This window comes from Lagenorhynchus albirostris, chromosome 11 (genome assembly GCF_949774975.1).
Source record: "Lagenorhynchus albirostris chromosome 11, mLagAlb1.1, whole genome shotgun sequence".
Lineage (NCBI taxonomy): Eukaryota > Metazoa > Chordata > Mammalia > Artiodactyla > Delphinidae > Lagenorhynchus > Lagenorhynchus albirostris.
The window spans coordinates 38,503,397-38,531,101 of NC_083105.1; the positions used below are offsets into that span (position 1 = coordinate 38,503,397).

Sequence of the window (27,705 nt, forward strand, 5' to 3'; positions counted from 1 at the left end):
CAGTAGAGAACGATTGTAATAGTAAAACTGAAGATGTCGTATGTTCCCAGTGAATCAAGTAACCCCACTCTTGAATAGTGAGTACCTCTGGGGGAGTAGGGAGAGGAAAGGGACAAGAGAGGGTACACCATGAGCTGCTTTATTTCTGAAGTGGAGTCATGTAACTGGTGTCTGTGATATATTATTCTTTATCTGTGCATTTTATTCTTTTGGGGGGGATGAAAACCTTTTATTTTGAGCATTTTAGTAACATTCATTTTGAAAACCTTTTACCATTGAATGGCTATAATTAAATTAACAATATTTTCTGTAAAATGTGCCCAAGATTGTTGAAAAGTTTAATAAAAAATTTGTATGAAGTTATAACTTGATGAGAAAGCTTGAGCCCTATGTATAAAAATGGGCAAAGGATAAATATAAAAGAAAAAGGAAATACAAACATGTATCTGGAAAAATATTGAACCTAGATATTAATCAAAGAAAGCCAGAAAGACTGGTTTCTAGGAAGTAGATATTATGTTAGGAAGAAGGAAAAGGGGGAAGAAAAATCTCCAACCTCTCCACATACAACATGTAAGGACAAGCATGGGAAAGAGAGGCAGGTTGAATGAGGACCAGCAAAGTGTGCTGTAGGATATAAGATTAAAATCCCCTTCAAACCTCTGTGATTTCTTCAATATTTCAATCTATTTTGCTAACTAACGTTTGTGGACTAGGTTTCCTTTTGGGAGAATTGAGGCCTACTTTAAATCCATTCATTCATTTATTCGAATTGAAATATGGTTGACATACAATATTACATTAGTTTCAGGTATACTGCATAGTGATTTGACACTTGCATACATTATGAAATAATCACCACAATAAGTCTAGCAACCATCTGCACACATACAAAGTTATTACAATGTTATTGACCATATTCCTTATGCTGTATATTAAATCACCTAGGCTTATTCACTTTATAACTGGAGGTTTGTATCTCTTAATCCCTATCACCTATTTCACCCCTCCCCACTGGCAACCACCCATTTGTTCTCTATTATCTAAGAATCTATTTTTGTTTTGTTTTGTTTGTTTTGTTTTTTAGATTCTATATTGAGATCATACAGTATTTGTCTTTCTTTGTCTGACATATTTCACTTAGCGTAATTCCTTCTAGAGCCACCCATGTTGTCGCAAATGGCCATATTTCATTTTTTATGGCTGTGTAGTATTTCATTGTGTATATACCACATCTTCTTTATCCATTCATCTATAGATGGGCACTTAAGTTGTTTCCATTTCATGGCTATTGTAAATAATGCTGTAATGAACATAGGGGTGCATATTTCTTTTTGAGTTAGTATTTCTGTTTTCTTAGGTAAATACTCAAAACTGAAATTTCTGGACCATATGCTATTTCTAGTTTTTTGAGGAAACTCCATACTATTTTCAATAGTGGCTGTACCAGTTTACAAACCCACAAACAGTGCAGGAGGGTTGGCTTTTCTCCACACCCTCACCAACACTTGTTATTTTTGTCTTTTTGATGACAGCCCTTCTGACAGGTGTGAGGTGGTATGTCATTGTGGTTTTGATTTATATTCCTCTGATGGTTAGTGATATTAAGCACCTTTTCATGTGTCTGTTGGTCACCTGTATGCCTTCTTTGGAAAAAATGTCTATTTAGATATGCTACACGTTTTTTAATTGGGTTGTTTGTTTTCTGATGTTGAATTATATGAGTATTTTGGATATTTTGGTTATTAACCCCTTAGCAGACATGTATTTTGCAAACATCTTCTCCCATTCACTAAGATGCTTTTCCATTTTGTTGATAGTTTCCTTTGCTGTGCAAAAGCTTTTTAGTTTCATTTAGTTCCATTTGTTTATTTTTGTTTTTATTTCCCTTGCCTGAGGAGACATATTCAAAAAAATATTGCTAAGACTGATGATGTCAAAAAAGCATACTGCCTATATCTTTGTCTAACTTTATGGTTTCACAGCTTACATTTAAGTCTTTAGTTGTTTTGAGTTTATTTTTGTATATGGTTTGAGAAAGTAGTCCAGTTTGATTCTTTTGCATGCCACTGTCCAGCTTTACCAACACCATTTATTGAAGAGGCTTTCTTTCCCCAAATACATCTTGCTTCCTGTCATAGGTTAATTGACCATATAAGCGTGGTTTTATTTCTGGGCTCTTTATTCTGTTCTGTTGATCTATGTGTCTGTTTTTGTGCCAGTAGCATACTATTCTGATTACTATAGCTTGTAGTATTGTTTGAAATCAGGGAAGGTGATATGTCCAGCTTTTTCTTTCTCAAGATTACTTTGACCATTTGAGGTCTTTTGTGTTTCCATACAATTTTAGAATTATTTGTTCTAGTCCTGTAAAAAATTTCTTTGGTACTTTGATAGGGTTAGCATTGAATGTCTAGATTATTTTGGGTAAATGATAATTTTAACAATATTAATTCTTCCAATCCATGAGCATGGCATGTTTCCATTTGTTTTTGTCATCTTCAATTTCTCTTATCAATGTCTTATAGTTTTCCAAGTACAAGTCTTTTACTTCTTTGGTTAGATTTATTCCTAGGTATTTTGTTATTTTTGATACAGTTGTAAATGGGATTGTTTTCTTAATTTCTCTTTCTAGTAGTTTGTTATTAGTGTACAGAAACACAATAGATTGATGTATATTAATTTTGTACCCTGCAACTTTACTGAATTCATTTATTAGTTCTAATAGATTTTGGTGGTGTCTTTAGGATTTCTATGTATAGTATTATGTCATCTGCAAACAGTGACAGTTTTACTTGTTCCTTTCCAATTTGGACACCTTTATCTCTTTTTCTTGTCTGACTGCTGTGCCTAGGACTTCTGATACTATGCTGAATAAAAGTGGTGAGAGTGGGTGTCCTTGTTTTTTTCCTGATCTTAGAGGAAATCCTTTAGCTTTTCACTATTGAGTATGATGTTGGCTGTAGTTTTCTCATATGTGGTCTTTATTATATTGAGGTATGCTCCCTCTGTACCCACTTTATTGAGAGATTTTTATCATAAGTCAATGCTGAATTTTGTCAGAAGCTGTTTTGGCACCTATTGAGATGATTTCTATTCTTCAATTTGGTAATGTGGTTTATCACACTGACTGACTGGCAGATACTGAACCATCATTGGCATCCCTGGGATAAATCACACTTCATCATGACATATGATCCTTTTAATGTGTTGCTGAATTCAGTTTACTAATGTTTTGTTGAGGACGTTTGTTATCTATGTTCCTCAGTGGTAATGGCCTGTAATTTTCTTTTCTTTGGTGTCTTGCTCTGGTTTTTGTTATGAGGGCACACTCCTCTCTAGCCACCAGAGCTGCATGCTCTAGGAGTGCCCCCTATGTAGGCTGTGTGCACGCTTCTGTTGTGGCAGTGCCAACTAGTGTGGGTGCGCTGGTAGGCAGGGCTGGCCCCTGGCCTGGTTGGCTGCAATGCCGCAGTGACTAGGGGCCCCTGGAGGGTGGAGCAGGCTTTCTGCATGGCTGTCTGCACAGCCTGGAGGCTAGTGCACAGTCTGCACTAGCCTGCTGACCCACTGGAGGGCAGAGAATCCCCTGGAACTAATAGGCTAGTGGGAGGATCCCAAAACAGTCTTTTGCCAGCGCCAGTGTTATTGCAGTAGAATAAGCTCCCAAAAATGGATGCTTCCAGCATGTCCATCCCCAGGGCGAGTCTCAGTTGCCTCCTGCCTCTCCAGTGCGCTCTCCAAGATCAGCAAGTGGTTCTGACACAGTAACCTTTCAAACTACTTCCTCTGCCCTGGGACTTGGAGCATGGGAGAATTTGTGCACGCCCTTTAAGAGCAGAGTCTGTTTCCTATAGCCCTCCAGTTCTCCCAAACATAAGCCCTACTGGTTTTCAAAGCCAGAAGTTCTGAGGACTCATCTTCCTGGTGCAGGACTTTTAGGCTGGGGAGGACAATGTGGGGCTTGGACCCCTCACTTCTTAGGAAGGACTTCAACAATTGCGATATACCTCCTGTTTATAGGTCACTGACCAAAGGGTGTGGGTCCTGACTATACCACATCTCTGCCCTTCCTACCCATCTTGGTGTTGTTCCTTCTTTATGACTTTTGCTGTGGAATATCTTTTCTGCTAGTGTTCAGGTCATTCTCATAGATGGTTTCCCTGTAAGTAACTGTAATTTTGGTACGTCTGTTGGAGGAGGTGAGTTCAAGGTCTTCCTACTCCACCTTCTTGACCCCCACCCTTGCTTTAAATTTAGACCAGGTTAAAAACAGAAGCTGCTTAAGTGGGAGACCTAACTGTAGGTTACACTTACATTCGTTTTATTCTCACAAAATTATTTTGTGGACTTCCCTGGTGGTGCAGTGGTTAAGAATCTGCCTGCCAATGCAGGGGACACAGGTTCGATCCCTGGTCCGGGAAGATCCCACATGCCGTGGAGCAACTAAGCCCATGTGCCACAACTACTGAGCCTGCGCTCTAGAGCCCATGAGCCACAACTACTGAGCCCACGTGCCACAACTACTGAAGCCCACATGCCTAGAGCCCATGCTCCGCAACAAGAGAAGCCACTGCAATGAGAAGCCCACGCACCGCCACGAAGAGTAGGCCCCGCTCGCCGCAACTAGAGAAAAGCACGTGCGCAGCAATGAAGTCCCAACACAGCCAAAAATAAATAAATAAATGAATTTTAAAAAATTATTTTGTGCTGAAAAGGAAAAGAAAGAGGTGAATACAAAAAAACTGGACTGTTATTTGAGTGTTGGAAAATATTGTTTGAAGTGTACTACTTACAGCAGTAATCAGGTGTTCTCCATGGAATGCAAATGTCAAACTTGTTACATAGAGCCACATATGCAGAAAGAGCATCACATTCATAGTTCCAAAAATAGGTATAATTGATCCACATCTTTTCACAAAAGTCTTGTGGTGAAACCTAGAGATACATTGTGCCTTGGGATAAGTTATGTTGTTTTATTTCTCTGAAGGCCCTAAGCTAGACTAAACTATTTGAAGAATCAAAAGGTAGCAAGTTAATATTCATTATAGTTCCTCTTTGACCTTAGATTTTCAAAGCTTCGTAATATTAGATGTCACTTTTGAATTTATAATTTTTTAAACACACAGTTTTAGATAAGATAAATATTGTCTGTACTAATGTACATAAATCTACCTTATAAAGATGGAAAAGAAACAGAGTATGTGGATCTAGCAAAAACCTATTTCTGATATTACATTTTGGGTTACAATCATGTTTTCTATATACTGAATAAGACTTTGATCTATTACAGATAAAACTGGAAACTCCTAAAGCTTTCTGTAATGATACATGGCACTGCCCATTAAATGAGGTTATAAATGCTTCTCAAAAAATCGTGTACTAATATTGAACGTTAGTCAAATAATTTATATAATTTGTCATGCCTCAACTTATTAGAAACTCATTTTTTCTACAGAGTATGTTTCATTTTGATCTAGAGATACCTGAAATCTAAATAATTTAACTTGTAACAACATTCACTCCAATTTTTCTCTGCTCATTTATTCAGCAAACATACTAAGCAACTACATTCAGATGTTAAATTTGGACACAGGTCAAAGTGTCAGATAAAAATACTTAATATTTTTCATATCCTATCATTTTTTCTTCAAGGTCCATATCTATAAAAACTAAGATATTACTTCCTTTTTAGTCTCCTCTGTTGCATCTCCTCAGTTTCCAACCACTTCACTTTTCATGGAATACTTGCTATGATCATTGAGAGCCCCCTACTTGTCAAATCCAGGGAACACCCTGATATTCTAAACCCTCGCCAACCTCTCAGAGGCGTATAATGCCATGCACAGCCCCTGTGTCTTAAAAGCCTCTCCCTTGACTTTGAGAGCACCACACTCTGGTGCCTTTCCATCTGTTCATTGCTGTCTCCTCTTCCTGATTCATTCTGAGTATTTGTCTAGACCCCTTCCTTGATCGCCCTGTCTACTCACTACAAACGCTCTTCCTGGGCTCACCCATTCCCACAGTTTCTACCGCCATCTTGGGCATTTACATCTTCACCTTGATTTCTTCATAAGTTAAATAGAGTTAATAATAAACCTACTACTACTTAAGATTGCTGTGAGCTAATACATGGAAAGTATAGAGAGCAGACTCTCGCACATCATACATGAGTTACTGTTATTTTTAAAAACTCCATATACTAATAACTCCCCAAACTTGACCTCTGGCTTCAACTGGTCTCCTCTGAGATCTAGAATAGCTTCAAATTTTTTCTGGGTATTTTTGCCTTGAAGTCCCACATGACTTAATTTTTCCAATATAAAAAAAATTGTAACCCTTCTCTACTGAACCCACAAAAGCTGATTCTCCTGTATCCTCCATTCACTTATGCATCCTTTCACAGTTTATTGAGCACCTAACTACTTATCAGGCACCGTACTATTCATGAGGAATATAAAGGTGACTAACACAGACCTGTTCTCTGCCTTGTGGATCTCATAGTTAAAGCCTACGTGTTGAATCAAGAGGAGTCACCATGCTAAAATAGATCAGAGGAGGGAAGTATTCTAGCTTAGGACACTCCAAGCATAAAAGCCCATTTGCAATAGTGCAACAGTTGAAAGGAGACTGGAATGCCTGGAGCTTAGCCAGTAAGAAAAGTGTAGCACAAGAGGAAGCTGGAAAAGTAGGCAGGCCAAAGCATAGAGGAAATTATAAGCCCTGATAAATTTAGAGCGTATTCTAAGGGTAAGTGAAAGACACTGAAGGATTTTAGGTAGAGAAATAATCCAATTGTGTTTCCATTTTCAAAAGATCATCTGCCTGCTATGTGGAGATTTGCAAATGAGGATGAAGATTAGAAGCGGAAAAACGAAATGTCAAGCATTCCTTTCTTTTGCCATCAAATTCACTGGGAGGAACCTAAGGGAAAGCTGGAGCTATCATAGACTAAATGGTACCCTATGTTGCCTCACTATGCCTTGAATAGTCAAGTTGAAAAGTTTCCTGATGTAATCAACCTTCTAAGTTCCCAGTTAAAAATGCAATTTTTGAAAGTCCTTATGCTTTAAAAAGACAGATTACAATGACACTGAAATGAGTTAAAAAGTATTTGCTATTTTTTTCATTTTTATATGCATGCATTTTAAAATGTAAACATTTAAAACTTACTTTGTTGCAAATCTCTGAGCAAAACTGAAGCTCCAGAAAGATACACCATTTTTATCCCATGACTTCATATCCTTTGTCTTTTCCCTCAGAGAACTCATAGAGGGCAGGCTGAGAACTACGGCGTCTACGCTTGATGGTCGAACACAGAAAGTCCTAGAGTGAACTCCTTCTGCTTTGACAATTCACTCACTCTCCTTCCCAGACTTCGCCCCTCCGTAAGTCTTGCACTAAGCTATTTCAGTGTTTTCCTAACATGGCCTTTTCCAGCAACCCTGCTCTTGTCATACTGTTTTCTTGGCCTAGGTCTCCCTTCCTCCCTCTTCTCTCCTGGCAAACTCATCCTTCTAAATAATTAAGATGTCTGAAACCCTGGGAAGTCTTCTCCCGACTTGGGTGCCTATGCATCTCCATACTGTATATGTTGATTAATCTGTTCACAGACTTGCCTTCCTTCTAGACTCTTCGAGAGCAAGGAGAGGGTCTTACTCATCTTTGTATCATAGGAGTTTAACACAGTGCCTAGTAGGTACTTGATCTCACTAACTTTTCATTTAACGATACACGAAATGCTGTATTTGTCTGTCTTTTGTCTCTAACAACAGATCTTTTTTTAACGATGCAGATTATTTAAAATATCTACTAGCCACCTAAAGTCAGAAAGTTAGAGACTAATAAAGAACAATGAAATTGTTCTCCTAAGTTAGAGACTAATAAAGAACAATTAAATTGTTCTCCTAAGAAGCCAGGAATTGATTAAAGCCTCATTGTCTTGGTTTCTATACTGGGTTATCAAATGGCATTCATCTCTTTCTCCTAGAGGCATTTATTCATAGGACAAAATTTCACTTTTCTTGAAAGCTGTAGATATAGTTCAGAAAAAAAAACATGGGGAGAAAAAGATAATTATCCTTCCTGTTCTATAAGTCAATAAACAGTAAATGATTTTGAATTCCAAAGCGTACTGAGAGGAGGTTTGGGGATAAACTATTCTCAGTAGAAGAACATCATGGCAAGAACAAGAATTTATTGGCTTTTCCTCTCAACATGTCTAACATGACAGTTCTGATTTATGGTTGCTTTCAACTTACTTCATTATGGCATGGGATGAAAACTCTTCTATTTAATAACTCAATGCAGTGACTGCAGTCGTGCTCAGTACAATTTCTAAAAGGCCTCCTCGTTGTTACTTCAAATGATTTCTCAATTTCCCAGCTCTCAATAAATAATTCTATGTCTTCTATATTCGTAATGATTGTGCCATTTTGCATCCTTAGATCATCATCTGGATCATCATTGCAAGTTCCTAAAAAGATGTGTGACATTTAGAAGGAAATTTTTTTTCCCTTAAACCAAATATAGGCAACAGAAGTAAATCATCTCAATAACTGATTTAAAATGAATAAATTATTTACTGAATCAGGCACTAAATTTATGTCCTTTGACTTTAACGTTGATTGATTTTTTTTAATTATGTGTCTGATTCTTTGATAAAATAGTGTAGAACTGTCTTAACCAGATAAGAAAGAAATTATAATCCTAGAAGTCAAGATATGTTGAAAGATCATAGAAGAAGAAAGAGGAGATTGATTCTGTCCCTACACTCTTCCACTATTACCACTATCTCATAATTTAAGAACTAGTTCTTAAATCTGACAGGGTATTCCCCAGAATAGTAGACATTTTGTGATTGCCTCCTAAGCATCTATTCCCCCAGGAAAACCCTGCCTGAAAACATTAAATTTTTCTCTTCAGGAACTATCTCTGCCCCATTACCTAGCACATGACGCCACTCCAGCAGAGGGCCCTGGTAAGCATAAAGGTAAGCCTTACTCCCTTTCATTAACAACTGTTACAGGTAATCCAGGCATAAACCAGTCAGCTTGTGGCAGTCACTTAGACACACAGATTTGTTCAACATTAGAACAACCATTGTTAAGCTCAGGATTTGACCTGGGGAATTCTAGGACATAGACAATCTCTCTTCCTTGCAATGACATGGCCGATTGATGGCTGTGATGCTGTGACCTGCTATAGCCTCTAGCTTCCTTCAGGGAAGCCAAACTGAGGACAGAGCTTACTTTTTATCTAGTGAAGTGAAAAGCCAAGGGAAGTACAGAGAAATGGGCCTAGGACCCTGATCATACCTTACCTGAATCCCACCCTACTTTAAGACATAATTTTTTCTTAATTCCCAAGGCTCCTAGCTATAAAAGATACGAGTTAAACATTTTTTTCAAGTATCAAATCTTAATGCTCAAGCAGTTATAACCAGATCAATAAAGGTTTCTGCTGCCACAGTTGCCCCACACTTGTAAATATACAGGAGACTGAGTACAGTGCAAATAAATAAATAAATAAAACTCAAGCTAACTGAACTATACTGTAAAGCAGCTATGTTTAAAGTCTAAACTCTTCTGGGAAGAGGTATTGGTAGTAGAAATATGTTTTCATTGCAACTCTAGCCACCACTCCTGCAGACTTCACAGTGCTATGTAGAACAAGTTGTCAATATAGACCTCCCATTCTGGTGTCCATACTCAGTTTGGGTCACACTCTTGTCCACTACAACTCAATCAGCCAGCACCCTGATTTCCTTTTAACAAACCACTGCTCTCCCATTGTGGAGGTCAGGAAGTTTAGGGGGTGACCCTTGTTAGCAAAAAGGTGACCCTAGCCCCTTCTCTATAGTGACTAGTTAAGAATCCAGTTAGCAGACTGTCTCCATAAAAGCATGAGCTGACAGTAGAGGAAAAGAGCCAAACAAACATGAAAACCAAGCAGAAGTTATAGCACACAGAAGTGATAACTCAGAAGAGAAAATATGCATTCCCCAAATCCCTGAGTTATTACTCAATAATATCTATTGGGTTATTATGTATACCCAATACCATGTATATACAATAACTATTTCCACAATGATAACCTAAGCCACCACAGAAGTCTGTGCTGTGTTTAGCATGCTCTAAACAGGCAAGGAAATTGTAAACCATTTTAGCCCAACTTTCCACTAAATGCTTTACATTTTTGAAGAAGAAATTTGGGTATCTCATATAATTTGTTGAGAGCAAGGACTTGGTCTATTTGTTCTGAGTTGTCAGCACCAAGCATAATGCCAGACACTCAGAAGCTGATCCATTAACTTTTACTCAATTAATATTTAGTGAGTTTAAAATAGATGTATTTGTACTAAGCTAATATTTATTGACTGTATTAAGCAGTGTGTTAAGTGTTTTACGTTAACTTTCACATTCAATTCTAACAACAATTTTGAAGGTAGATTTTACTATTCCCATTTTAAAGATAAGGAAACTGATGTTCACTTAAACATCTGTAAACGGGATAGCTCTGGCAGACACCAGAGCCAGAATTGTTCTTTTTATTTTGTTATGTACCTAGAGATATTTCTAATTTGTTTCCTTTGGCTTATCACTATGTATCTATGTAACATATTGTGATAAGGAAGTGTAATATGTACCTTTACACTTAGGTTACACTTATGGAACCTAAGTGTAAAGGTACGTCTAGGCTTTACACTTCATAAGAAAACTGGGACTAATATTCAGAATACTGTGTTCCCTGTATATAACTTTCAAGATGACTTAACTAAATTTTCTTTGATTTCAAACTTAAAAAAATAAGAAACAAAGTTATTTAAGTCTTTAATCATTCTATGCCTCATTTTTATCACTTATAAATTAACACTAGTGCCTACTTATTGAGGCTACTGTTAGAATTAAATGAGTTAAAGTATGTAAAATAATGCCTGACACTTCATTAATGCGTAATAAAGATGAGCTAGTAGGAATACAAACAGTATTGTAGAAACAGTGATAAGCATATATTTCCATAAAATACCCAAGTTGAACTGTTATTTCTTGCTTCTAAGTCCATTTATGGAAAGACATTGCTTCCTTCACTACTCACATGGGGAACTGAAAGTTAACATCACTTCTCCAACCCAAAAAATGGGGCAAGAGGGGTCAAGACGGTGTAATGTGAACAGAAAAAAAAAAGAAGAAATAGAGATTTGAAAAGCAGTGCTTACCACAAAGTCCTTCTGTGTAGGATGACAAGTTAAATTGAGAGCCAAAATGAATGTCTATGATCCCTGTAAGATGAGCCCACTTTATGATTAGTCCAGCTGGAGTAGTAATCACATACACTGAACCAGAATCCTCTATGGACAGATCTTCATTTGAAAAAGGCAAAGGTACAGCAATAGAATCCACTTCTACCTAAAATTACATAATGCATTTACACCTATTAGAACAATGTTTATGTTTTAATATACACTCATAAAAATTAGGAAAATTCAGATTATTCCATTTCTTCTGATTTAACGTAAACTGTTTTTAAATGCTTAAAAATCTATTTGCTGCTGTCGCAGTTTCTCACAACTCCTAAGTTCTTTTATTGTTCTTTTGCTGTCTTGCTATAGTCAATATTTGTTCTAACCTCATTGCCCTTTATTTTCTTCAAAACCTAACTTTCTTCTAAGTTATATATGCTTTTTTATGTTTCCCCCAATATATGTTGATTATACCATTACCTCCTAATATAAATTAAAGATAATAAAGTTTTTTTCAGGATGTTTTCTTTAATCTGGGTCCTCTATTTGATCTTCTAAATCAGTGTTTGTTTAATTATAATGTTCATAATAACCATCTGTGAAGCTTGGTAAAGATTAAGATTACCAGAAATTCTACTTCCAAGGTTTGGATTGGATCCTAGATCTTATATTTTTAACACGTTTTCTTGGTAATACTAATATAAGGAATCCAAGGATTTTTACTTTGAAAACAGTGCTTTAAATAACAATGATGACATGGAACCATGAGCTGTAACTAGCAGTAAATTTCTCAGAGTTCTATCTGACTAACCATCCAATTTCTCATCTTTATATCTTCCTCCTCTTGCCACCCTCAAGCTGAAACAGCCTTCTTTGCCTGGTTAATTTCTACTCATTCTTTAAGATTTATCTTAGGTGTCACCTCCTCCAAAAATATCCACTTGACCCTCCTATAAACTGCATTTTTCAATGACCTGTATCTCTGTTTCCATGATATCTTGGTCATCACTCTATCACTATAGCTCCTACTGCCTTTTAATTGGCAGATAATGACATTTATGCACCCCACACACAACTGCAAGTTACTTGAGATCAGGACCTGTGTCATTTTATCACATAAACTCACTAAATGATTTTTTAAGTTAACAAGTTTTCAACTGAATACATGACCAGCCATCGGTTTAGCTGAGGCCAAAAATAAGCCCTTCCAACCACATGTTCACAACAACAGCACGGACCAGGTTTGAGTTTAATTTCCCACCCACTTCCTGTTAATATACCAACCTCATTAAAATCAAAGGTATATATAGAAATTCTCATGTCCAAAAAAGTAACACATTCATATATTTTAAGTTTGACTTAAAATTAAACTTTCTGATATCTTACCGCATTTTAGGCTTGCTTTAACACTGTTTCCAGTCTAGAATGTATGGCCTGTGCTAACAGAATTATTTCCAGAAAGCATATAACATCTCAGCCATTTTGAGCAAAATCTTTATAAATTATTTTTTTATGTTTTTGAGAGACCATGTAGACCTGAGTGAAGCATCCAGCTTATAACTCACTCCTATTTGGTAAATATAATTCCTTTGGATAAAGGTTTTTCCTGTAAAATCAAATGGCTCCTTTCCAACTTTTTAATGGTGCATTACTCTTCTTCAGTTCATTTCAACAAATTTAAATATTCCTTCATTTTTTTAAGCTATCAATTAATGGTGTCAACATTTCAAAACTACTCTTTCCCTCTGTTTTTCTCTCAGTAGTCTTCCTTCGGGTGTTCTTGGCTGCTACCCTTTGCAACCTTATGATCCTCTCTTTCACATCATTTCCACTTTGTCTAATCTGAAACACTAAACATTAACTCTGACACTAAGAAGCTTGGCCACTCATATGATCCAAGAGAGCTTTAGCATGTTTAACATGGCTGTTTCAGTTAACCTCAAAAGGGGAGAAACATTTGCAACAGTTGGCATGTTATGGTAGGAGACATATAATAGTATGAAACACATTTTCAACTGTCCATGAAAAGAATGATTAGACATCATAGCAATGAAATTCCACTGATGTGTTTAATTTCCCCTCTTTTTGGAAATAACTCTGCTTATGTAATTTCTCAATTTCATCCATTATGAGGATATGCTTTACTTTGTGTTCCTACCTTTCTTGCTGCCCGATTGACAAGTACTTTATGTACAGGTGTGGTCAAATTTAACTTCTTAAAACAAAGTGCAGAGATTCTTCCAGAGGAAGCCTTAATTTGAAAGAAAATTGAAACTTTATGTAGTTAAACATAATTTTAGCAATAAACATAAGTAATTCACTAGACATTTTGCAGATACTCACTAGCTTTTTAAATGAGTTTCCATTCTGAAAGAAAAAAATTTAAAAAAAATACATTACTTGACTTTTAAAAACCTTATTTGGATTAATACTATATGCCTCTAAATATATTCACATGAAACACATTTTGTTTTAAGTACCAGAAGATAAATCTCAGTGAGTTGTTGAGTCCTTTCTTACTCTGGGAATACCTAATGTTGCAACATACTTCTGCTACTAGATTTATGAAGAAATGACAAAAGAATAGATTATGACTTACCTGATTCATGGAACATTTTTCAATATGAGCAACTATAACTTCTCCAGGAATTCTTACTAAGATATAAGAAGCCATACTATACAATGCTGCATTATTTCCATCAAATGTAATAATGCTGAGTTCTGACAACATGGAACACCGACCTAAAAAGTGGTAGAGAGTAGATTTAGTCTATTAGTCTATTAACTAATTATTTGTATTACAGTAATAACTGCTCCTTTTAAAACATCTTTTAAATTAGTCTCCTTATGTTTGACAAAAAGCAACTCTAAAAGTTACTGGGAATCAAAATCATAAATCAAATGAAGAAAGTTCAACAATAACTTTGTCTTGATGAGGTGATTGCTTCAAAAAAAATAATAATCTCCCCCGATTAAAAATTCATTGCCATGTAAGGAACGCAGACTTACACGGACATTCCCACTCAGGGCAGCAAATATCTCTGTTCACTTGAACAGCTCTTCCCCGGAAACCACAGTCAGGCATTTCTATGTCCTTTGGGCAATTAAGAGACCAGTTGTACAACTTCCATTCCTTATCAAGGCATATATATTGGGTACAATTATAAACAGGATCAAATTCTTGAGGCTGTTAATAAAAAAGAAAATTAAAGCATATTTTTCCATTTTCAACTAATGTTTTAATTTTTAAATTTCCCATTCACATTGCTTATAGTGTACATTTCCTAAATACAAAAGCTTTTGAAAGATGAACAATTAAAATTTCACTACAGCTTTTTGTTGAAGTATCCTCTCTGAAATATTCAGTATGAACTTCATTTAAACTTTACCTTAATATTGATTTGACTATCAGAATTGCCCAGATACCCAACTTCTGAGCAAACTGAAGTCTTGTCCTAAATTGTCTAGATTAGTGCTTTGCAAGCAGACTTATACAGTGGCGGTCAACCTTTCATATTATGTTGTATAAAGCTAGTATATGATTAAGACTTCTGTTGAGGTCAGTTTAAAAAAAATTACAACTTAATATTATCCATATATTCCATTAAAACTCAAATGTGATATCAGTTTGACAGCACCTGGATAGAATCATAAATTACTTTTTATATATAGCTCACAGACTTCTAGATAAATAAATAAAAAAATAAATAAGTGGTAGATTTTTTTATAAATTACATTCTATATAAATTATACTAATAACTATAGCAATGCTAAATAATATAACACTTATTACGCTCCAGACATTGTTCTAATTAGTCTATTTTATTCCCTCTGAGGTAGGAGCTAATATTTTTCCCTATTTCTCAGATAGAAAATCAGGTTTAAGGTCAAATTAACTTGCCCTGAGTTTCATAGCTAGTAGAGTCAGAACTTAAATTCAGGCGTTGTTGCTCTGAAGAACAGTGCTCTTAACCACTACTCTATACTGCATCTCAGGGGATGGAGGAAGAAAAATTAACATCTATTTAGCACCTATTATATATCATGCACTAATAAAGTAGCTTTTTTCATTTAATTCTCCCTAAATTTCGTGGGGCAGTTTCTATCATTCCAGTGTTATACATGATAAAAAACAAGAATAAGAGAGGGTAAAGAGTTTTCTAAATAGTGAGACTACTAAGAGAGGACTTCTCAATTTAAAAGCCAAAAGTAGGCAAATAGTCAACTTCAGTCTTGCAAAATTTTCTGTGTATAAGTTGTATCAACTCCCAGAAAATGAAAGGAGATAGAAGAAAACTGAAACGCCTAAACAACACCTAAACCACCTAAAGAATCTATACCTTCCACTCTACTGAAAGAATCTTTAACAAGGTCACCAATGAACTCCACATTGCTAAATTCAATGATCAATTCTCAGACCTCATCTAGTTGACCTGTTAACATATTTAGTATAGCTTATTACTCCATCTTCCTTAATATTTTCTTTTCTTGGCTTCCAGATCACCTACAATCTCCTCCATTTTCTCCTAGTTCAGTGGTTAATATCCTTTGCATGTTTGTCATTGTTTCTCAATCTGTTGAAGTTGTAGTGGCCCTTCTCTCTTCCCTGTCTTCACTCAATCCCTTTGTGATCTCATCTAATCCCACAATTTTAAATACCCTTTATCCACTGAGAATTACAAAAATTTCATCTTAACTTGATCTCTACCCTAAACTCCACTTGTGTTCACCAGATCTGTGTACCCATAGCTTTTTGATGTCTAAGAGGAATCTTAATCTTTACGTGGCAAAACTGAACTCCTGACTCTACCCACCCCAGACCTTCACTTCCCACAATTTCCCCATCCTGATTAATGCCCACTTTATCCTTCAGTTGTTCAAGGCAAAACTCTTAGAATCCTTAATGCCTCTTTTTCATTCACACCTCATATCTAATTCTTCAGTAATTTCTGTAGCCTCTACCTTCAGAATAGATCCAGAACCCAGACATTTCTCACCATCTCCAATGCTATCACCTGGTCCAGATCACCATCAATCTCTTGCCTAAATTCCTGCAGTAGCCTCCTAACTGGTTCTATTGTCTCTTTACACCGTACTCTCAACACAGCAGCTAAAATGATCCTGAAACAGATCAGATGATATAATTCCTCTGCTCAGAAATCTCCCTTTTCTCTTCCTGTGTCATTTAGAACGAAAGCCACAGTCTTCACAATCATCCACAAGGCCTTACATAATCTAGTTTGTTTCCTACTATTATTACATAATCTAATTTACTTCCTACTATTTTACTCCATACTATTTTACTCCTTGCTATTCTTTTATTGTTTTAAGATGTTAGGGACATTCTCAGCTCAGGGCCTTGCACTTGGCTGGCCCCTCTGCCTGGAATGCTGTTGCCCTGGTTCTTTGCGTGGTTCACTCTTTCACTTCTTCAGATTTTCTGCTCTAAAGTAACAGTCACTTTCTCAGTGAGGTTCAGTGAGGATCATTTCATTGAAAATAGTTTTATTTTTCTCCTGGGCAGCAATCTCTAGCGTTTTACATAACTTGGTAATTTATTTTGCTTATTGGCTGTTTCAGAATCCAATAAAATGTAAACTCCATAAAAGCAGGAATTTTTGCCTGCTTTTATATTGCTTTACTTATGGTACCTGAATAGTTCCTAGCCAGAAATAGTGCTAAATAAAAATTGGTTGAATAAATCATTGGTTTATCAGAACAAGTAGCATATTTGGAGTAAGGAGATAATTTCTCAAGTTTCAGCCAAGACAATTACTAGCTCTGGGATTCAATGACCTTATCTTTTTTTGCTTACTAGTATATATTTGTCATCTTGCACAGTGCCCGGCATATAGCAGCTGCTTAATAAATATTTTTGAATGCCCGAAGAGAAGCCCACAATATGCTCTTTATTATTATAAAGAATTATTATCATTAAAGAATTATTAAAGAAACATAATTATTATTAAGTTAATAAATTATCCAATTAATAAATCAATAAATAAAAGTATTAAGTTATCATACATAATTATTATTACACCTATCACACAATTACTACTATTAAGGAATCATCCTTAAGACTTCATTTGCATTTTATTTGTTTTTCTTAGTGTGACCAGAGTCTAATTACTAAGAAATATCTGACAGTTAAGGAAAGAAAATTGTTAAAATGTAATGCTTATTTAATTTAGCAAAGAAAGACTAGAGAGCATACCAAAAGAAGTTTAATAGCATCTGGATAGTGATACAGAAACATGAATAGACACAATAAGGAAATGACAAATAGCTGAAGAGATTACTCAGTCATACCTCACATTCCAAACCTGGCGTAGGTGTTAGCTTGTCAATCGCAGTGAAGTCTGATGGAGTAATCATTTCTGAAGGAAATGAAGAGGTCCCCTGCATTAGTGGAGTGGTATTGATCATATATAAAATTCATTTGTGATAGAGACCATGCTAAGAAATTTTATATAGATTATTTCATTTAATTCTAACAAGAACCCTGTGAAGTAGATAATAATATTATTGTCATTTTACAGATAAGGAGACTAAGGTTGTAGAGAGGTAAGCTGGTAAGTGTCAGAGGCAGAATTCGAACTTGGCAATTTTGATTCCAGAGCACTGGCTTTTAAGCACCACCCTAGAAACATCTTCAGTGCCTTGTTGGTGTCAACACAATTGTTTGAACAGGTAGAAGTATCAATAGTATCACTAAAGATTGCTCAGGAGTTACAAATTTTGTTGCATTTCTAACATGCGTAGTGAGGTTGATTCATTTCCCTGGTGAATCTCTAAAATGTTTCCCTTGCAAGCAGAATAGTTGCTGCTGTGGATCGTTGGAGACCCCAGTTGGGTGTGGCGAAGGAGTTACCCATGGAAAGGGAAAACACAACTGGTAAACACATTTGTAAGAGTTCTTCCAAAGCTTTTTGTTAGTACTAAAGGTATCTCTAAAATATTCAAAATCTGAAGGACTGTAGAAGAGTGAAAATGAATGGCTGAAATTTTGTCTAGCTGTAACTGCAGTGTCCATTGTTGATACCATCTAAAAATGACTATATTAGTTTCCTATAACTGCTGTAAACAAATTATTACAAATTTAGTGTTTTGAAACATCACCAAATTATTATCTTGTGGTTCTGGAAGTCCGAAGTCCTAAAATCAAGATATCAGCAAGGGCTGTGCTCCTTCTGGATCCCCTACGGAAGAATCTGTTTCCTTGCCTTTTTCAACTATGGATTGCCTGAATACTTTGACTCATGGTCCCTTCTTCCAACTTCAAAGCCACAGAATAATATCTTCAAATCTCAATTTCTCTCTCTCTCTCTTTCTCTCCCTCCCTCCCTTTCTCCTTCCCTGCTGATTCTGACATCTGACATGTGACACCTTCTCTGACTCTGACCCTCCTCCTTCTCTTTTATAAGGACCCTTATGATTACATTGGGCTCACATGGATAATCCAGGATAACTTCCCCATCTCAAAATTGTTAACTTTATCGCATCTGCAAAATCCCTTTAGCATGTAAGGTCCCATATTTATAAATTCTGGGCATTAAGACATGGACATCTTTGGAGGGCCATTATTCAGCCTACCACAATGACATTAGACAAAACTTTTATTTTTTTGTTAAATAAATTCCATAAATAACCTTAATTTTGTACTTATTTTATGGCTTCTAACTTACAAAATAAATGAAGTAGAATAAAAATTCCCATTGCTTGGTCCTATAAACAGTGTTCATGGTATATTAGATGTTGTATCTTCTAGAGAATATGAAATTTTTACAGACTTAAATATCTTCATTTCCATCATCATAAATGTTTGAGTAAAGTAATAGGAGACAAAGTTCCAGCCCAGAGCAAGCACAGAGTCATGAAAAATTCTGATAACTGGGGATCTGAATGGTCTCAGCAATAAAGTAGTCCATTGTTTTCTAAAATCATCAATGGGTTAAAAGCACTGTCTTGGGGTAGAATTATAATAATCAAGCTTGTAATAACTATAGCTTTGTAGTAAGTTTTAAATTGCAAAGTATGAGTCCTACAACTTTGTTCTTTTTCAAAATTATTTTGGCTATTCTAGGTTCCCTGCATTTCCATATGAATATAGGGTCACTTTGTCAATTTCTGCAAAGAAGTAACTGGGATTTTGATAGGTATTGCATTAAATCTGTAAATAAAATTTGGGAGCATTGTCATTTTAGCAATATTAAGTCTCCCAGGAACATGAGATGGCTTTCCATTTATTTTGATCTTCCTAATTCCTTCAATAACATTTTGTAGTCTTCATTGTACAAGTCATACACTTCTTTTGCCAAATGTATTCCTACATATTTTATGCTACTGTAAATAGAATTGCTTTCTTCATTTCATTTTTAGATTGTTCATTGCTAGTACATAGAAACACAATTGATTTTAGTCACTGGTCTTTTTCTTCTGTAAGCTTGTTGATGTATTACTATTTGCCCATTAGTGCTAACAGGTTTTAGTGGATACTTTAGAATAATCTGTATACAGGATCACACCATCTACAAATAAAAATAATTTTACAGGGTAGTTTTCTTACCTCTGAGGGTCATGGAGTAAAATCTATCTCCCCAATATAGTGACCACGGTACTTTAAATTGTTTTAGATGTTTAAAATATACAATGACTATTGATTTGGGGCGATATTACAGAATGCAAAGTAGACAGCAGTACTTAGAGGAATTAACAGTGTATGTCCCAGGTTTAGTACATGCAGTGTTATTCTAAACTTATTCACTCCGTAGATTATACAACACAGGGAAAGTATTACCAGCCCCTCTCAAAATATGCTTTAAACTATACTAAATTCACTGATGCCTAAAATTTTACAGCAGTAGAGTAATTCCTCATCTCTACAGTGCTAATAATAAGACCTCTCTCTTAGCTTTCTCATAAAGATTAAATACATGCAAAGTTCGTACTCCAATGCCTGACACATAGTAAGTACTCAGTAAATGGTAGCTATTAAGAATAGGAGTAATGAGTTGGGGAGGAACCAAGACGGCGGAGTAGAAGGACGTGCTCTCACTCCCTCTTGCGAGAACACCAGAATCACAACTAGCTGCTGGACAATCATCGACAGGAAGACACTGGAACTCACCAAAAAAGATACCCCACATCCAAAGACAAAGGAGAAGCCACAATGAGACAGTAGGAGGGGCACAATCACAGTAAAATCAAATCCCGTAACTGGTGGGTGGGTGACTCACAGACTGGAGAACACTTATACCACAGAAGTCCACCCACTGGAGTGAAGGTTCTGAGCCCCACGTCAGGCTTCCCAATCTGGGGGTCCGGCAACGGGAGGAGGAATTCCTAGAGAATCAGACTTTGAAGCCTAGTGGGAATTGATTGCAGGACTTCGACAAGACTGGGAGAAACAGAGACTCCACTCCTGGAGGGCACACACAAAGTAGTGTGCACATCGGGACCCAGGGGAAGCAGCTGTGACCCTGGGGTGACTGAACCACACCTACCTCCTAGTGTTGGAAGGTCTCCTGCAGAGGCGGGGGGTGGCTCTGGTTCAATGTGGGGACAAGGACACTGGCAGCAGAAGTTCTGGGAAGTACTCCTTGGCGTGAGCCCTCCCAGAGTCCCCCATTAGCCCCAACAAAGAGCCCAGGTAGGTTCCAGTGTTGGGTTGCCTCAGGCCAAACAACCAACAGGGAGGGAACCCAGCCCCACCCATCAGCAGACAAGCGGATTAAAGTTTTACTGAGCTCTGCCCACCACAGCAACAGTCAGCTCTACCCACCACCAGTCCCTCCCATCAAGCCTCTTAGATAGCCTCATCCACAAGAGGGCAGATAGCAGAAGCAAGAACTACAATCCTGCAGCCTGGCATGATATACAGTGGCATGATATACTCTACCCGGCAAGGATCTCATTCAGATTCGATGGAGAAATCAAAAGCTTTACAGACAAGCAAAAGCTAAGAGAATTCAGCACCACCAAACAAGCTCTACAACAAATGCTAAAGGAATTTCTCTCAGTGGGAAACACAAGAGAAGAAAAGGACCTACAAAAACAAACCCCCCCAAAATTAAGAAAATGGTATTAGGAACATACATATTGATAATTACCTTAAATGTGAATGGATTAAATGCTCCAACTAAAAGACACAGTCTTGCTGAATGGATATAAAAACAAGACCCAGATATATATATCTCTCTACAAGAGACCCACTTCAGACCTAGGGACACATACAGACTGAAAGTGAGGGGATGGAAAAAGATATGCCATGCAAATGGAAATCAAAAGAAAGCTGGAGTAGTTATACTCATATCAGATAAAATAGACTTTAAAATAAAGAATGTTACAAGAGATAAGGAAGGACACTACAAAATGATCAAGGGATCAATCCAAGAAGAAGATATAACAATTATAAATATATATGCACCCAACCTAGGAGCACCTCAATACATAAGGCAACTGCTAACAGCTATAAAAGAGGAAATCGACAGTAACACAATACTAGAGGGGGAATTTAACACCTCACTTACACCAATGGACAGATCATCCAGACAGAAAATTAACAAAGAAACACAAGCTTTAAATGACACAATAGGTCAGATAGATTTAATTCATATTTATAGGACATTCCATCCAAAAACAGCAGATTACACTTTCTTCTCAAGTGTGCATGGAACATCCTCCAGGATAGATCACATCTTGGGTCACAAATCAAGCCTCAGTAAATTTAAGAAAACTGAAATCATATCAAGCATCTTTTCTGACCACAACGCTATGAGATTAGAAATGAATTACAGGGAAAAAACCGTAAAAAACAAAAACACGTGGAGGCTAAACAATACGTTACTAAATAACCAAGAGATCATTGAAGAAATCAAAGAGGAAATCAAAAAATACCTAGAGACAAATGACAATGAAAACACGACGATCCAAAACCTATGGGATGCAGCAAAAGCAGTTCTAAGAGGGAAGTTTATAGCTATAAAAGCCTACCTCAAGAAACAAGAAAAATCCCAAGTAAACAATCTAACCTTACACCTAAAGGAACTAGAGAAAGAAGAACAAAAAAACCCAAAGTTAGCAGAAGGAAAGAAATCATAAAGATCAGAGCAGAAATAAATGAAATAAAACAAAGAAAACAAGAGCAAAGATCAATTAAACTAAAAGCTAGTTCTTTGAGAAGGTAAACAAAATTGATAAACCATTAGCCAGACTCATCAAGAAAAACAGGGAGAGGACTCATATCAATAAAATTAGAAACGAAAAAGGAGAAGTTAAAACAGACACCGCAGAAATACAAAGCATCCTAAGAGACTACTACAAGCAACTCTATGCCAATAAAATGGACAACCTGGAAGAAATGGACAAATTCTTAGAAAGGTATAACCTTCCCAGACTGAATCAGGAAGAAATAGAAACTATGAACAGCCCAATCACAAGTAATGAAATTGAAACTGTGATTAAAAATCTTCCAACAAACAAAAGTCCAGGACCAGATGGCTTCACAGGTGAATTCTATCAAACATTTAGAGAAGAGCTAACACCCATCCTCCTCAAACTCTTCCAAAAAATTGCAGAGGAAGGAACACCCCCAAACTCATTCTATGAGGCCACCATCACCCTGATACCAAAACCAGACAAAGATACTACAAAAAAAGAAAATTACAGACCAATATCACTGATGAATATAGATGCAAAAATCCTCAACAAAATACTAGCAAACAGAATCCAACAACAAATTAAAAGGATCATACACCACGATCAAGTGGGATTTATCCCAGGGATGCAAGAATTCTTCAATATACACAAATCAATCAATGCGATGCACTATTTTAACAAATTGAAGAATAAAAACCATATGATCGGGCTTCCCTGGTGGCGTAGTGGTTGAGAGTCCACTGCCGTTGCAGGGGACATGGGTTCGTGCCCCAATCTGGGAAGATTCCACATGCTGCGGAGCGGCTAGGCCCGTGAGCCATGGCCGCTGAGCCTGTGCGTCCGAAGCCTGTGCTCCACAACGGGAGAGGCCAAAACAGTGAGAGGACCGTGTACCGCAAAAAAAAAAAAAACCATATGATCATCTCAGTAGATGCAGAAAAAGCTTTTGACAAAATTCAATACCCATTTATGATAAAAACTCTCCAGAAAGTGGGCATAGAGGGAACCTACCTCAACATAATAAAGGCCATTTACGACAAACCCACAGCAAACATCATTCTCAATGGTGAAAACCTGAAAGCATTTCCTCTAAGATCAGGAACGAGACAAGGATGTCCACTCTCACCACTATTATTCAACATAGTTTTGGAAGTCCTAGCCATGGCAATCAGAGACAAAAAGAAATAAAAGGAATACAAACTGGAAAAGAAGAAGTAAAACTGTCACTGTTTGCAGATGACATGATACTATACATAGAGAATCCTAAAAATGCCACCAGAAAACTACTAGAGCTAATCAATGAATTTGGTAAAGTTGCAGGATACAAAATTAATGCACAGAAATCTCTTGCATTCCTATACACTAATGATAAAAAATCTGAAAGAGAAATTATGGAAACACTCCCATTTACCATTGCAACAAAAAGAATAAAATACCTAGGACTAAACCTACCTAGGGAGACAAAAGACCTGTATGCAGAAAACTATAAGACACTGATGAAAGATATTAAAGATGATACCAACAGATGGAGAGATATACCATGTTCTTGGATTGAAAGAATCAATATGGTGAAAATGACTATAGTACCCAAAGCAATCTACAGATTCAATGCAATCCCTATCAAATTACCAATGGCATTTTTTACAGAACTAGAAAAAATCATCTTAAAATTTGTATGGAGACACAAAAGACCCCCAAATAGCCAAAGCAATCTTGAGGGAAAAAAACAGAGCTGGAGGAATCAGACTCCCTGACTTCAAACTCTACTACAAAGCTACAGTAATCAAGACAATATGGTACTGTCACAAAAACAGAAACATAGATCAATGGAACAAGATAGAAATCCCAGAGATAAACCCACGCACCTATGGTCAACTAATCTATGACAAAGGAGGCAAGGATATACAATGGAGAAAAGACAGTCTCTTCAATAAGTGGTGTTGGGAACACTGGACAGCTACATGTAAAAGAATGACATTAGAGTGGCTTCCCTGGTGGCGCAGTGGTTAAGAATCTGCCTGCTGGTGCAGGAGACACAGGTTTGAGCCCTGGTCCGGGAAGATCCCACACGCCATGGAGCAGCTGGGCCCGTGTGCCACGACTGCTGAGCCCATGTGCCACAACTACTGAAGCCCGTGAGCCTGGAGCCCGTGATCCACAACAAGGGAAGCCACCACAATAAGCATGCACACTGCAACTAAGAGTAGCCCACACTCTCCACAACTAGAGAAGGCCCGCACACACCAACGAAGACCCAACGCAGCCAAAAATAAATAAAATAAATAAACTATTTTTTTTAAAAAAAGGAATGAAATTAGAACACTCCCTAACACCATACACAGAAATAAACTCAAAATGGATTTGAGACCTAAATGTAAGACCAGACACAATAAAACACTTAGAGGAAAACAAAGGAAGAACACTGAAATAAATCACAGCAAGATCTTTTTTGACCCACCTCCTAGAGTAATGGAAATAAAAATAAACAAATGGGACCTAATGAAACTTTAAAGCTTTGGCACAGCAAAGGAAACCATAAACAAGATGAAAAGACAACCCTCAGAATGGGAGAAAATATTTGCAATGAATCAATGGACAAAGAAGTAATCTCCAAAATATATAAACAGCTCATGCAGCTCAATATTAAAGAAACAAACAACCCAATCAAAAAATGGGCAGAAGATCTAAATAGACATTTCTCCAAAGAAGACATACAGGTGGCCAAGAAGCACATGAAAAGCTGCTCAACATCACTAATTATTAGAGAAATTCAAATCAAAACTACAATGAGGTATCACCTCACACCAGTTAGAATGGGCATCATCAGAAAATCTACAAACAACAAATGCTGGAGAGGGTGTGGAGAAAAGGGAATCCTCTTGCACTGTTGGTGGGAATGTAAACTGATACAGCCACTATGGAGAACAGTATGGAGGTTCCTAAAAAAACTGAAAATAGAATTACCATATGATCCAGCAATCCCACTACTGGGCATATACCCAGTGAAAACCATAATTCAAAAACACACATGCAGGGCTTCCCTGGTGGCGCAGTGGTTGAGAGTCCGCCCGCCGATGCAGGGGACATGGGTTCATGCCCCGGTCCGGGAAGATCCCACATGCCACGGAGCGGCTGGGCCCGTGAGCCATGGCTGCTGAGCCTGCGCGTCCAGAGCCTGTGCTCCACAACGGGAGAGGCCACAACAGTGAGAGGCCCGTGTGCCACAAAAAAAAAGATTGATGACTAATAAGAACCTGCTGTATAAAAAAACAAACAAACAAAAAGAAAAACAACTAATACTAAACTTTCGTTGGGTTATTTGTATGGAAATATGTTAATATAAATGATTCAGACATTACATGAAATTTCTAAAAATCTTATATGTTCTGGTATAATGTTATGTCATAATTCTAGTTATTACTTTAAAATGTTATCTCAGAAATAACTAAATTTCCTTGTCAATTGCATTATTATGAACTTTCATCAAATCTTTAACCGTGGTTAATTTTTAAGTCTTTTGTCATTTACAGACAGTTCTGGGTGTACTCTGATGCTTTGCAAAAATGTTCCTATAAAAGGGTTTCATCTTCAAGGAATTCATGGAAAAGACTCTGACAAGTACAGGTTTCTGGTAACTGACTATACTGCTGAACTGAATGAATAAGCATTTTCAGAACTCTAATGGAAAACTGATGAATTCATAAAAGTGCTAACAAAAGATCAAGATGAAAAAAAATTAATTACATGGGACTGAGTGAACTGGTGAGGATGATTATAATCTTTGTGACTTTCTGTTTGAATAAAAAAAAAAATCCCACAAGGACTCAGAGACAAAAACTATACAAATCAATTTTCACTTTAAAGTAAAGGAGCTGTTACAGTGGAGAATTACTGGACTGAATGTCAATATTATGACATAGTATGAGTGTGTTTCGTGTTTGGTAATTGCAATCATTGTTGCTTTTGTTGTGGTCATGCATTTACAATGCTTGGTGTCAGTTTATTTATCTCTTGTAAAAATAAAATACAGTGTGTGTGTGTGAAAAAAATAAAAATAAAATAATAAATATCATAATTAAAAAAAAAGAATAGTAGTAATAGCGATGATTGTAGCGAGACTATTATTTGGAAGATGTCACAAGACTTATTAAAATCCTCCAGTGATTCGCCACGGCCTTCAGAAAAAAACACAAACCCAACAACTTTCCTCATGGGCCGTTTGTGATCTGGCCTCTAAACATCTCTTCCAGACCATCTCTTGGCACAATTCCCCCACACCACACTCTCAAGGTGCGATGACCTGCTTGAAGCCCCTCTGTGTGACGGGTTCCCTCTCGGCTGCAGGCCTTTGCACGTGCACACACTTCCTCCTTCTAGCTATCCACCTCTGACCTTCTGTTAGCCAACTGAGACCACACGTCCAGAATAAGACCCCTCCTGCTTACCGCTTGGACTTACTCCTACCGTAATATCACAACAGCCTATGGACTTTTCGCTGTTTTAGGGTTGGAGCTGTGACTTGTTCACCATTCTCCCTTCCTCCCCCCTCCCCACCCCCAGTGTCAGGACAGTACCTGGCAGTGTTGACACTCAATGAAAGCTTGTCAAACATATTTAAAGAATAAATATCTGAATTTTTCTAAATTATAACCCCAGGAGATATAATACATTAGGTTTGTCAAGCCTCACTGTGAGTGGATTTATTCAATCCTTTCCTGAGGTAAGTTTCACAGTGAGGGAGCGAAGTGAGGGTTTGAGCCCAGAATGCCTCCTCCAGAGGCTGTGAGAGAACACAGGAATGAGAATAAAAGTGCTTAAAGGATGACTTCATTTACCTTAAAGTCTCTTCAGCGTCAACTTAGTCACTGTGAAAATTTAATCAGGATTTAGCAAAAGCTAAATTCTAGGCAAAAACGTGAGGGAAGTTCTTATTATCTATACTAACTGAAATGGGACAGAGGTGGACCAAATGTAGAAGCCATTCTGAAAATGTGGCTTGTTGATCCAGTGAACAGCTACTTAGTGAGACCAAAGTGACTGCTGGGTTCTCTCATGGATGGGATAGTACTAACACCAGTAGCTGTTTAGGAGTGCCAAGATTTAAATTACATGATGCTAAGTTTAGTGTCTAAAGTTGTAACGATACCTGTAAACATGGGTAGAGATGGCTTACCTGGAGAAATTAATGCTGGTTCTGTGGGAATCAGAGGTATGCCTACAAAGAAGCAAAGATACTCTTCTTTAATCTGTTTTGCTTAAAGTGAAGTCCACATAGTTCATATAAGGATGTTTAGCTTTAAGGAAAA

At 37.0% G+C, this 27,705-nt stretch overlaps 1 protein-coding gene across 1 annotated transcript in view; it reads right to left on the reverse strand.

Annotated features, from left to right (window-relative positions):
- OTOGL (otogelin like) overlaps positions 1 to 27,705 on the reverse strand; it is a 147,801-nt gene that overhangs the window by 21,500 nt on the left and 98,596 nt on the right. Inside the window, 10 exon segments of the mRNA XM_060164963.1 lie at positions 4,797 to 4,938; positions 8,262 to 8,476; positions 11,219 to 11,408; positions 13,401 to 13,493; positions 13,586 to 13,609; positions 13,842 to 13,984; positions 14,252 to 14,429; positions 17,552 to 17,619; positions 26,676 to 26,681; positions 27,546 to 27,614. Coding sequence (XP_060020946.1) covers positions 4,797 to 4,938; positions 8,262 to 8,476; positions 11,219 to 11,408; positions 13,401 to 13,493; positions 13,586 to 13,609; positions 13,842 to 13,984; positions 14,252 to 14,429; positions 17,552 to 17,619; positions 26,676 to 26,681; positions 27,546 to 27,614 — 1,128 coding nt within the window.